Source organism: Pteropus alecto, unplaced genomic scaffold (genome assembly GCF_000325575.1).
Source record: "Pteropus alecto unplaced genomic scaffold, ASM32557v1 scaffold76, whole genome shotgun sequence".
NCBI lineage: Eukaryota > Metazoa > Chordata > Mammalia > Chiroptera > Pteropodidae > Pteropus > Pteropus alecto.
In genome coordinates, this window is record NW_006443138.1 from 4624497 (window position 1) to 4638423 (window position 13927).

The window sequence follows — 13927 nt, forward strand, 5'->3', positions numbered from 1 at the left end:
CCCCCGTTTTGTACTTAGAAAAGATCTATCCTTCAAGGTGTCTAAGTGTTCACAGATTCAGCTTTTCACATTCTCGTGGTCCTGACATTTTAAGTTACAGTTTTATACCTTCTATAGAGCTGGGGTGGGGGAAGAAGAGGGCTAGATGTTGGACATTGAATATCTGGCACTCAGAGCTTTGTTAACTTCCTCCTAGGCTGAGATAAAGTGGGGTGGGGTGCAGAAGATGGTGTGGCAGAGCCTGGAGTGGCAGAAGGTTAGTCCTGGTCATGAGAGTTAATGGCCCTCTCTCCCCGCCTCCCTTCCTGGCACCCTGAGCCAACTCCTGCACTAAATATCCTAGCCCTATGAAATGATCAAGGCATTTCCAGAAGACTCAGGCTTGATCTGAACAAATGACATGTATACCTATGGAAGAAGTAATTATGAACTATGTCTATTAGTCTCTTACCTAGAGCTGAAGGGAGGTAGGATCTGGCTCTAGTGTATTCTTCATCCTCAGAGGTCTATCAGGATAGTTAATACTGTTTTCCAAGTGAGAAAGCCAAAGGATGGATGAGGAGTGACATAAAAGTATGAGACCCAGGCTGGTCTTAGAAGCTGCCAGGTTTGAAACATCTGGAGAGAAAAGACAAGGCAAGGAGAAAGAGGAACATGAGGACTGTGCTTATCGATCCAAGTGCCTCTTTGACTTTCTCCTCATAAATGCAAGGATCATACAACTGGTAACGGTCCTGGGGCTTACGTGTAAGGTGGGCCCTTTGGATTTTGCAATTCTCCTGTTGCTCTTAGAAAAAAGGGAGCCTCAAATAAAATTTACAGTGTGTCTTCTCTCTCCTTAAAGGGCCCTGGGGAGTTCCATCATTTTGTCTGTTGTCAACCCAGTCCTAGACAAAGTCTGGACTAGAATTCTCGAGACCTTAGCTTCGAATTCTCTAAATAGAACTAGGACTCTAATATACTGAATCATAACAATGCCTGCAGTTCAGACCTGTGGAAGTAGGGTCCGATTGTCGGCTTACTTGTACAGGGAGAGCAAGGACTTTTGGAACTTCTATAAGATCCAATACTTGTTCAGGATTAAGAATTTCTTATTCTTATCCTGCAGCTGTGCTATTACCACTTTTGATAACGGCATGTAAGTATTCCAGATATACCACGTGGCCTTTCGGGTGGGCAGGCCTACTATTAGAAACATTGGTTTCAGGGGATAAAAATCAAGCTCCAAAGAGCCCTAAGCAAAGTTGAAAAGTAGATAACTTTCTCTTGGACCACCCACTTCTTTTATCGATATCCATCTGCTTTCTTGTGATGAATCTTCATCTTAGTGACCATTTAGTGAGCATTACTGTATGCCAAGCACTAGAATTTTTTCATCCCCCATGAGTAATGTGAGTTCTATTGTTTTCCTCATTTCACTTATGAGAAAAGACAACGACATTGAGGCTTAAGGGGTGAAATAGCACCAGCAATTAGAGGGCCGGGGAAAGGCAGAATTGAGACCCACCCCAGGTGGGGGCCATGTGGAATGCATTTCCCCTGGGCTTGACTTTTCCTATTTCTGCTGTGATGGCCCTTCAGCCCTTTGAAGGTAAAAATAAGTTAGGGCTTACTCTCAGCCAAGATGTTAAGTGATTCTTAAGGCTTTTATGTAACAAACAGCTAAAACTGACTCCAGGCACTTTGCCTTTGCCTCTGCAGATGTTTATATTTTAAATAAGACTCAAAGACAAAGAAGCCATAGAGATGGGGGAACGGAGTAGGGTTGTCCTTAAGGCAAGGGCCACCAAAGATTCCTCAAATTATTACAGGCTAGTGGCTTTAAGCAGGGCATTCCACAGCACAGCTCTATACACATCACAGACAATTATTAGCGGGTTAAAAACCAGTTATTCTCATTATGTGTAAGAAGAGCACAAGGAAAGCTGCTTTGGTTCAATTAGTTTCTCCTACTGACAAAGCATCGGCTTTATGCACCAACTCCATATCTGCATCTGCAAGTTCGAAATGCCTGCTGTTTCTAGGTCAGGGTTCTGTTTTAGGTTTTATACAACACTTTGATTTATACTTTAAGAAAAATGAGAAGATGACGTCTAGTTCATGGAAAATTATATATGGTTTTATTTGTCAGTGTTTGGAATTGCCCAACATGAAGGTGAGCTTGTCATGTTGTTTTTTCACCAAAATGCTTTTATAAAGTTTTTGTCTTGTTTGTCTTTGACCACAATTTTAGTGCAAACATACTTTTGGATGATCAGTTTCAACCCAAAATAAGTGATTTTGCCATGGCTCACTTCCGACCCCACCTAGACCATCAGAGCTCTACCATAAGCATGACCAGCAGCAGCAGTAAACACTTGTGGTACCTGCCAGAAGAATATATCAGACAGGGCAAACTTTCCACCAAAACCGATGTCTACAGTTTTGGAATCGTAAGTACCAAGTTGACAAAGGAGAAAAATTTATCACATTCTGACAATTTTATAAAGGCTTTAACTTTTTGATCTATTGATTTCCCATTATTCACTGTCTTATACATTAATTTTGTGTGGTCAGTCAGAAATAAAATATAAAGTCATTAATTGGAATGAACTATATTCATTGTTAAGGTTAACAGTTGCTACTAATTGTGTGTATATATTTAACATACGTCACTGACTTTCTGTATCTTCTTTACAGGTTATAATGGAAGTTCTGACAGGTTGTAAAGTGGTGTTAGATGACCCAAAGCATATTCAGCTGGTAAGAATGATCTTCCTTCCTGCACCTACTTCTTGGTCATTTTTTTGATAGAGTTCTAAATGGGGTTGTATTCTTCTCTTCCTAGAGGGATCTTCTTATGGAATTGATGGAGAAGAGAGGCCTCGATTCATGTCTCTCATTTCTAGATAAGAACGTGTTTCCCTGCCCTCGGAATTTTTCCGCCAAGCTCTTCTCTTTGGCAGGCCAGTGTGCGGCAGCACGGGCAAAGTTAAGACCATCGATGGACGAAGTATGTATACAAAAATTTTTATTAGAAATCGAGCCCATAGTAACCATGGGAAATCTAAATGGAATAAATTGTGTGTCTAAGTGAATTCTTTATCAATGAGACACTCCAGAATTATCCCAAAGAGAATTCTAATCTAATAAATAGCTTTTCCGGGCGAAAAAGTCACATCATTTGGTACTCTGGCAGAGGACATTATTGGGCAGAACCAGGGCACCACAAAAAATTTAACGAAAAAACATATGAGTAATTTGGAGAGAATATTTTATTCAACCTTCATTAGGAGATCTGGCCCATTAAAAATGCAGTATGTATTTCCCTTATTGGTTTTTTTCTTGTTGATCTTTATTCATCCGTCCATTGATTTAATCATCCGTTCATTTGTTTACGATTAACGAATATTTATTTAGTGCCTACTTTGCATGTGCCAGACTTTGTGCTAGGTCCTGGGGATACGACAGCGATCAAGATACAGTTGTTGCCTTCAAGCCCACAGTCCATAGGAGAGTCAGATTAGTAAACGTGGAATTTCAGTAAAGAGAGCTAGGCATAATGGTAGATGGGAGCACAAGCCAAGAAGGGAGCACAGAGTCAGAACACGTTCTCACCTATGGAAGTCAAGGAAGCTTCTTGATGGAGGTGATGGCTGAGCTATGACTTGAATAACAGGTTGGATTTAGATAGCCTTAAAGATGGAAGGATATCCCAGGCAGAGAGAATTTACATCTGCAAAGGCTCAGAGGGGATAGATTTTATGTTGCTAAGACTAGAGGTAGTTCTGCATCATGGAAGTAGGATGGTGGTGAGGGACAAGTTGGAGTAGTTTATAATGATAGAATGTCCCAGGTGATACAGAGACATGAATTCCATTCTAAGGGTTTGGGTTTCATCCTGAGTCTACCATAGAGCTGTGGAAAGGTTCTAAACAGGAATTGATGTAATCAGAATATAAAAAGCACTGGCCTGGGAGTCAGGTGAACCATATTGCAGGCCTGCCACCACACACCAGTATTAGCTGTATGGCCTGGAATCTTGGGCCCAGAAAGGAGCTACATGGTATATAGTGGAGGGGACATGGAAATGGGAACCAGAGATCTAGGGTCAAGCGACCAGTCTGCTCCTTATTGGCTAGTGATATGGATTCCCTTTTCTGAGCCTCAGCTTTGTTATCTATAAAATGAGTATAATAATGTTGTTTGTGCAGATTAAATGAGGTGGTGTGTGTGAAAGCACTTTGTAAATTGTAAAGCTCCCTATATTTTTTGTATTTCTGATATTTCTGGGTTTTATAAATTACGTGTGTGTGAGAAGGTATATGTTATTTTATATCAGGTCAATGGTTCTCAATTTGGGCTGCACATCCAAATAAATTGGGAAGCTTTTAAAATACAGATTCCTGGGCCCTCACCTCCATATATTTTGAATGACAGTCTTTTGGTTGGGGCTAAAGGGTCTGCATTTTAAGAACGTTCCGCTAAGTAAATCTGGCATTTGAGAACTATGGATGGGGTCCCTCATCCCCTGACCCTTCCAATCTTCCACATATTAAGGTTGAGGTTAAACAAACGATGAAAGGCTGACCCAAGGTCACAAAGTAGTTGGTGGCAAATCTAGGCCTAAAGTCAGATCTCTTGATATTTAATTCTGTGCAGTTTCTTTCATACTTTGCTTAACTTAATTTACTCATAAAATGAAGGAGATTAGCTAATCTTTAATCCCTACTTATTCCAAATACTATAGTAGAACTTTATGCAAATAAGAGAATATTTCTTAATAGGCAGACAGGAAAAAGGTAAAAGAAAAGGTTATTTAAGCTGAACTCGATGTTTGTTTTCTTCTTGGTTAATTAGGTCCTAAATACTCTTGAAAGTACTCAAGCCAGCTTATATTTTGCCGAAGATCCTCCCACCTCCCTCAAGTCCTTCAGGTGTCCTTCTCCTCTATTCTTGGATAATGTACCAAGTGTTCCAGTGGAAGATGATGAAAGACATTCACTGCTTTGTGATAAGCATTTGAAAAGAGATAGAATGACTCAGAAAGTTCCCTTTGAATGCAGCCAGTCTGAAATTACATTTCTGGGATTTGACAAAAAGACAGGGAGTAAGAGAAATGAAGATGCTCGCAACATGCCCAGTTCTTCTTGTGAAGAGCGTTGGTCTCCAGAGCATGCAGTTCCCTCCCAGGACTCAAGGGCCTATGATATGAAAGTGGATGCGTCTACAGAAGTTCCAGGCCATTCTTACAGGAGCAGGCCAGTGGAGGCTAGCACTTCCTCCAAATTGTTTTGGAATGAATGTGAACAGTACAAAGAGGAATCAATTTCACCAGAAGATAAAGAAGATGGCAAGTATTAATGAGGCACCTGAGGATAGGTCCCGTCCTGGGAAGCCATTGTCATCATAAGTAATGCCAAGAGGATGATCAGTGGTGAATCTGGGTAATGCAGATCAACAGTCTGGACAATCCTATCCTTTCTAACTCGCAAAACAGACCGGCTTCGAAGTTTGTTTTATTGGCTAATTGCCTCATGATCAAACCTAGGCTAAATTAGAGCCGTTCGAGATTACTTAAGATCTTGGACAAGATCTTAATAAAATAATAAGTCAGGTTCACCTTTGGCTATGACATATTCTGTATAGAAAGGAGATTCTTGTCCAAGAATCTTAAGTAATAGGCTCTGACTTCAGACAAACAAAACAATCAAAACCTACCAAAGAGAAACTAGATTCTGATGTCTACTGCATCAACACCAAGATGAGTCCTCAGAGCCTCTAGTCTGCTAACTATGTTCAGTTCAGTTGGATTCCATTGTGTGGTTTAGCTTGCTTGTGAAGGCTGCAGGAATGTCTAGTTTGTAAATGTTAATAGATGCCCTTTAAAGAACTGCCTTTTCATTTATTTTGATTGACCCTTGGTACTTTTCTGTTTATCCCTGTTAAGCCTGTCTGTCTGAAAATAAGTCAGGTTCACCTTTGGGTATGACATATTCTGTATAGAAAGGAGATTCTTGTCCAAGAGCTGTATTCTGTATTTAAACACTTAGGATAGTTTATAACACATTGTATAGTTATTGACTGTTATTACAATTTCTTTTTTACAAACGTAGGAACCTGTTATATCCTGAGTAGAGTGTTTGAAATTTTAATCAAGTAATTTTGTTCCTGAGAAAATGGCTGGTCAGCTTTAGGTTTGATTGTGCTTTTTCTTCTGCTGTTTACTGCATCTCTCCCTTTTGAAGTCTTATCCAATCCTTCAGGGCCATCCTTCTGGAAGTTTTCCTAACCTCTCCAGCAAGAAGTACTCACTTGACCAGCATTTCCATAGAATTTTTTTGGTATTTCTATTTTTTACCAGTCACTTTCTGAATTACATCTAATTTGTTTGTGTCATCTTCTTTCTCTTACTAGATTGTAAACTCCCTGTATTAGTTTGTTATTGTTGCTGTAACAAATTATTACAAATGTAGTGGGTTAAAACAACATAAATGAATTATTTTACAGTTCTGGAAGTAAGAAGTCCTTGGCATTCCTTCCAGAGGCTTTAGGGGGAGAATTCATTCCTTTACCTGTTTAAGCTTCTAGAGGCCACCTACATTCTTTGGCTCATGGCCTTTTTCTCCATCCTCAAAGCCAGCAACATAGCATCTTTAAATCTAGATCTCTCTCTTTATCACCTCTTTCTTGTACTTTGGCCCTCTCTCTTATAAGGATCCTTACGATTGTATTGGGTGCACTCAGAAAATCCAGGAAAATCTCTGCATCTCAGGATTCTTAATTTAATCACACCTACACTTTCCCTTTTCTCTTGTAAAGCAGTGTATTCACAAGTTTCTGGGATTAGGACATGGACATCTTTGGGGAGCTATTACTCTATCACATTCCCTGGGTGTGTAGTGGCCATACCTTCAAGTCCTTGTGTGTTATCCTATAAGGATCAGGTGTTGCCTTATCAATTAAGTTGAATTAAATTATCTCTATGAACCCATGTAATCAAAAATTCAGCTATAGTAAACATTGCTGAGTAGATTAACAAAGTGAGGATAATGACTGTCTTTATGATGATGGATGGAAACACTCCAAGAAAACTATTTCCAAAAGATTTACAGAATCCCCCTCTCCAGAACATTTATAATAAAAGAGTAGACCTCTAGTTTTCTGTGCATGAGGAAAAGGCACATGCCTTCGTGTTTGTGTGTGTGTGTGTGAGTCAGTGTTGTTGGGTTAATCATACTTGGATTGGAGTTCAGATTCAAGAACAACTAATCAAAAAAGGAAGTCAATCAGGAATCAGGGCCAAGTTAGCAGAGCAAGGTCAGAAACATGGAACTATAATTCTGGGGAAAAGGATCTCATGGCAGAATGTGAGGTTCAAAACACAATAAGTCTTAGTCTAATTGACAGGCCAAAAAAAGACCCCAGGTAAACAGTTGAGAGAGGCCATGTTCACAGGCTGTGGTCTGTAGCGGACTTGGCTGTCCAGTGCTGTCTTCTCCATCTGATCATGATGTATGTGTTCAAATGCTTCCAAACTGTCCTCGTGCTAAGGCTAGTAGGGGGAAAGGGTTGGACTTGACTTCATATGATTTTAATTCTTGTGACCGGTCCTAGTGGGCAACTCTTGATTACACATGTTAATGAAAAGCAGTAGTAAACGTCTTTGGCATTTGGCTTTATATACTGCAGACCATTCCAAGGTTGATTTAGTTTATTTAAGAGATATGGTCTGAAAGTCTTTTTGGCTGAATTGGAGAAATTAGCCTGGAATCAAGGGAAGTTGCCACTAATAATTCAAATGAGGTAATCAAGATAATCAAGAGCTGACTCTATTTTAAACTGTTTTTCACTTTGAATCTGGACCCCACAGTACCTTCAGTGAGAGGCCATTAAGGAAGCTCTGATTAACAGCAGGCCTGTGCCATTACTCAGCACATGTGTAATCTGTTGCTTTTATGTTGATTTGAAATTGCTTATTTGACTTAACGCGGTGTTTCTCGAACTCGAATGTGCATCAAAATGATGTGGAAGGCCTGTTAAAAACACAGATTGCTGGGCCCACCTAGTTTCTGAAGCAGTAGATCTGGGGTTAGAAATCTGGCTTTTTAACAAGTTCCTGGTGCTGCTGCCACCGCCGATGTACAGGCCACTCTGAGAGCCGCTGCCTTAAAGTTTTCTCAAATTGTTCAGGTAGGCAGATTCTCTCTTTCCATCTTGGTTGTATGTTTTTTGAAAAGAGTATAATTTCTTTTCATTCTTTTATATTTACACTATTACCTAGGATTTTATTTAACGTAGAGTAGAAGCTCTAGAAATACCCTTAGTCAATGATCTTTTGACTAGATCACCTTGCTGAGGAGTGACTATTTTGGATATCTAAAGGACCAAGTCAGATTAGCTGTCAATAACCTGATTAATGGCAGTCTGAGCAAATGCCACTGTGACTGGAAATTACCAATTTTCTGAGTGACCTAGTCCTCCTGACTAGATTTGCCTTCTAGTGGTTGTGTTAATAAATGTTAATTTATAAGAATTAAATCTTTCATTCTGCCATGGGCACTAAGAGATACCTCCTGGCTTCATGATGTGGTGACTAAGATACATGATCAGCAAACATGAATTAGTAAAGAATTTCCCTCATTTTTATCCTCATAATACACCGTGGACAATCCTCCAAGCAGATCCTAACTGTTAAGGTTTTTGTCCCATTTTGTAATGCCCTAAAACATGGAGAAAATATTTTGTTGTTTTTGAAAATAGGTATGGGGTTTCAGACACAATTAATTTTTATCGACTTCTTGATAATTGTAATGATCCATGACTCACTACATAATAGCATAGTTTCATGCAGTGGTACTTCAGCCTGTGTAAAACGACTTTTATGACCTGAGGTACAGTGAGCATAGGAAGTGAGGATTATCCTGTGTAGCATTTATTAAGCATCTGCCAGAATCCAGGCACTGTATTGGCCACTAGGACACCAAGTAAGGAAGAAAAGGCCCCAGTTAACAGTTTGGTGACATCTGTTATTCGAACCACAAACTGATGGAACTGAAAGTAAGGGCTGAAAGGGTGAGGTGGAGGCAGAGATTACTGTGCACTTTCGAGGGGGTAAGGAAAGCTTCTTGGAGAAGTTTGCTGGAAAGAGAGAAGGAAGTAAGAGAAATAGAAAAGAATAACCAAGAAACACTCCAGGATGGCTATCCAAAGAATTGGAGGCCCACAGCTCTACCAGAACTCTGCAGAAACCCATCTCCTGAGTTGGAAGAATGGGGTGAAGATGAAGAAAACTGGGTCCAGAGCTTAACATTTTTTTTCCTGTTTAAGCCTCACAGCCACTCTGAAGGTATAAATCCCATTTTATACATGAGGAACTGATTCAAGGAGGTTAAGGAACTTGCCTGAGGTCTTCCCAGATCTGGAAGGGCCAGAATTTGAACCCATATCTGTCTGACTTCTGAGCCCATATTCTTTCTTGTATTCAACATGGCACAAAGAAGCCACTGCAGGTTCAAGCTCCCATGGAAAGGGATGAATGTGAAGTCATTTATTGATTTCACAAATTTTCACTAGTCACACAAGCCATGTTTTCTGCCTTTTTCATTATCCTGCCCCTCTGCCGCAGTTACCCACCTCCACTGTCATTTGATGTGAGTTAAATGAATTCATCCATCCGTCTGTCCGTCCATCCATCCATCCATCCATCCATCCATCCATCCATCCATCCATCCTTCATTCATTGAACAAATATTAATCAACAGCCTCTTTTGTGTCAGGCACTGTTCTAGGAGCTGGGGATACAGCGAAGATCAAACCCAACAAAAATCTGTGCCCTTATGGAGCTTACGTTTGAGTGAATAAATGAATGGGTGAATAGGAAGCACAGTGAGAGAGTTTTAATCTCAGTTCTAACACTAACTGGCAGCTCTCCATGAGACCAGTTGCACTGAGCCATCTCAGAGTGTTGTCTGAATAAAGACCCTGGCTTCTCTGCCAACTCTTTCATAGGGGTTCGGGGAGGTTTTCTCCTTGTCCTGTTGTACAGGTGATATCTCATGGTAGCCCATTGCTTTGCTATTAGTGTGCACTAAGCAATCTATGGCAGATTCTATTCTTTTATTGACCTATGATTCTTTGGGGGCATTTATCTGGCTACCAATGGCATCTTCAACAGGCTTCTTCTAAGTAATCTGAAGCACCTACACATACCTCACCTCACTATCATCCCATACTGGTATTGCCCGTTTGTTTCTCTCTTGTCCTTCACAAACTGAAACATTTCTGGGGGCAGGGGTTATATACTGCTCATGTATCTGGCACATAATATGGCCCAATATATACTTGTAAAATGAATGAATCAAAGTCTTTCAGAACATCTTCAAAATCATTGATATCTAATGTATCAAGACTATCATCTCATTGCACCCAAAGTTTGTCTTTCTAATAGTCATACTGTCACCAACTGATTGTTTAAATGATTCCATCTCACCATTACTGGATAAAAATTACTAATTTCAAATATTAATATCTGAGATCTCTGAGAAAAGGAGTTTGACTGTGTACATTTCTTAAAAATTTGCTTTATGGTAGAAGATATTCCCAAACCATGTTTAAGCAATGATAAAGCAACATCTGACAGGAAATAAATTGATGTTCATTGTATTTTGTTTCCATTTTCTGTCCCAAATCATTTATAGATATTTGATGGTCCATTGGACTTGATATGCTACTGTTTCCTTGGGAGGCATTTTTATTTCAAAGATCTGCACTGCCTACCGAATTTTCACATAAGAGCTTTCTAATTGATGTCATCTGCCTCATTGCAAACTTTGTGGTCATCTCCATAAACAGAGATATTTCTACAAGTATTTCCAAAGTTTTTCATTTGCTCCTTAATTGTAAAATTTTCTTAGAGACCAACATTAATTAGAATGAAGGCTAAGGAGGTAAAAAGAGCTTAACTGCAGGAGATTCAGACTCAGTTAACATTGATGTGCCCAATAGTGTGCTAGGTGCATTCATATATTTGAGCTTTAAACCCCTATTGAGCTAGGTTCTATTACTGTAAGATCAAGGGAAATGATCTCAAGGATATTGACTCTCATCCTGAATCACACTAACATTGGAGTGAGGATGTGAACTGAAAACTGTTTACTTAAGTCCAGGAAATATCTGCTCTGAAAAGAGTTAACTTAAAAATAAAGAGTATCCTATTTGAAAATGAAAGCAGCCAATAAATATGTGTTTATTATTTTATTAGTATTAAATTTTATTCTCTCAGATTGGCAGATATTGAAGTAAGACAAGAATATGGGCAAATGGGCATTCTTGTTCACTGTTGGCAAGAGCAAAAATTGTTACAACCTTTCTAAGAAGGCAATATGTATTAAATTTGGTGACAGGTATCAAAAGTTTAAATGATATACTTTTACCCAGCAATCTGTTTAGGAATTTATCTTACTAAATAAGAATTACACAAATGTGTAAATGAGAGGGCAAAGATATACTTTATGATGCTATGATATTAAACATTGGAAATAGCCTAAATGTCCTTCAGTAGATGGGTTTAATAAATTATAGCACATATATACAATTGAGTTGTATGCAACTGTCATTAAAGATTATTTAGATCTGTGTTTATTGCTATGGAAATTTGTCCCTGAAATATTATAGAACGTAAAATTGACTCCAGAATAGCACATTTAATATAAGCCCATTTATAACATTGGATATCTTAGAATAATATATATTTCATAGAGAGATCTTTGCCAATAGGTTAATGATGGCTTTTTTCTGGGCTATGGTATTTGGGTGATCTTTACTTTTTTAAACTTTCATATATTTGAAATTTTTATAATGAGCATGTATTCTTTTTATTACCTGAAAATAATAAAACTTTTTATTTTGGAAAAAATATCCTATACATGTGTATATTTGCCTGGCTTTTTGCTTAGTTGTGCCGTTGGTAACAACTGACAACTAGTCATGTGCTTCTATGCCATCACCCTTTGTTATTTCTGTCTTCTAAGCTTAGTGACGGAAGCTCCCACATAGATTTGTCTGGTATCCCCTGAGTAACATTGCTTATAAAAAAGCAATCCAAGAGGCAAAGCTGGGCAAACTGAAATACAAGAATAGAGGACAGATTACAGTGTACAATTGAGAAGACTTTAAATATTAGTCTATTTGGGTAAAATCTTTTAAAATTACCCTTAATATCTCTACTTACAAATCAGTACTTCAAAGAGTAACCTACAGTTAAATTTAAAAATCTTTGGGGAGATAAAAGTATCCATTCCCCAGATTTGTGCCCCACTATCCCTTTTTAGCCTGCATAAAATTTTTAATTTGCTGAATTAAGTAGACTCTTGGCTGTAGTTATCAGATGAAAATAAAACTTGCAGTAGTGCAGGGAAAGTGTGACTGAATACATTTCTCCAGCAGGTAGAGATGGAGCCTGTGTAACAATCCTAATGGGATCCAGACTAATGCATTAATTATAAAGGGAGATAGCAAAGTATACCCCAGGGTAAAATACCAATTCTAATGAATTCTATCTGGAAGGACTGTTTTATGGACAAAAGTAAGTTACAGAGGTGTAAATATGATAAGAACACTTCCTAGGCCAATCTAACTAAAAGATAAATAAGTGCAGGGTCATTAAGAGCATAAGACAGCCACAGATTTTGTCCTTTTGATACCAAATGAATGTATTGATGCTATTTTTCTGTTTTCTGGAAAGGAAATGCCAGGTAATACCAATGGTACCATCACTGCAAAGATTTCGGCAAAAGAAAAGTCAAGGAATTGAACTCATAAATCTAATGTAAATTAGAGTTAGTGTGACAGCACATTGAAATGAGGTATAAATAACTTCTAGTGGTCTTCTTAATCTTCTTAATCCCATTATTCACTAATGATAATTTCATGTCTTTCTGAAAGTGTACTAATTACAGTGCACTTGCCGAACCATTAAACATCGGGCCTTGTGATATTTCTTTTTCTTTTATGTTTGTACCACAGGATCTTTAAATAGACTTCACTGACTTCAGCCAAGGGCAAATATTAATCTATGATCTTTTATTGTTTTTGTTTTATATACCCTAGAGGAAAATATAAGATTCCAGTATGCTTACAGAGCCAAATATGCGTGTTCATATTAACTCACTGCCAGTAGCTCTAAGGCTATTGCCTGAGACAGAAGGCAGAGTAATCTCTGACATTTTCATTACGCATTTGTCTAGCAATTTGAAGAGGGGGAAATAATTCATGTCATTACCAGTATCCTGTCTTGGCCATTAAAATGTATTTCTCTAATAAAAAAATTATTATCATATTTTAGAAAATGTCCTCATTCCTTATCTCAACAATCATTTGAGTGAACCAAGTAGCATCATTGCACCACAGTTAAAAGATCTCATCAACTACAGTTATATTTCACTTCCACTTCACTTCAGCCACTATTTCCAAGGCCACACCCTGGGCCTTTCACTACCTGAAACTGCTAACATCAGAAGTCCTGGCACGTTGTCTCTAACTTTATAAAGATGCCCAATTATCTGATCTATTACTGATAGGCCATTTTTCCTGGCCTATCAGTGACCACCTTCTTCCACCCCTATCTACTTCATGTTTTTCTTTGCATAGGCTGGGCTACAGGTTCATCTGTATTAGTGGTTGTCCTTGTGGAAGACTAGAACCCCTACGAAGTATTCCAAACAGATAGAATTTAATATTGGGAATTGGTTATCAAAAGATTGGAAAGGCTAGAAGAGAGAGAAAAAGGAATATGTGAAGTTATCCAGAGGTTCATAACTACAGGAAGCCATTCTCACTTTTATGGATGAAGGAGCAAAAAGGGAACAAGTATAACTGAGAGCCCACGCCCACTGCCCTGATGAGGCTGCTGAGAACTCGCTGCTGATTCTTCTGGAAAGGTACTGCC

At 38.7% G+C, this 13927-nt stretch overlaps 1 protein-coding gene across 1 annotated transcript in view; it reads left to right on the plus strand.

Moving 5' to 3' along the window:
* IRAK3 (interleukin 1 receptor associated kinase 3) overlaps nt 1–8124 on the plus strand; it is a 37139-nt gene extending 29015 nt beyond the window's left edge. Inside the window, exons 9-12 of the mRNA XM_006923926.3 lie at nt 2234–2432; nt 2680–2742; nt 2828–2992; nt 4840–8124. Coding sequence (XP_006923988.1) covers nt 2234–2432; nt 2680–2742; nt 2828–2992; nt 4840–5343 — 931 coding nt within the window. The 3' untranslated portion in view covers nt 5344–8124. The remainder of the gene's footprint in view (nt 1–2233; nt 2433–2679; nt 2743–2827; nt 2993–4839) is intronic.
* Nucleotides 8125–13927: the final 5803 nt, after the last annotated feature.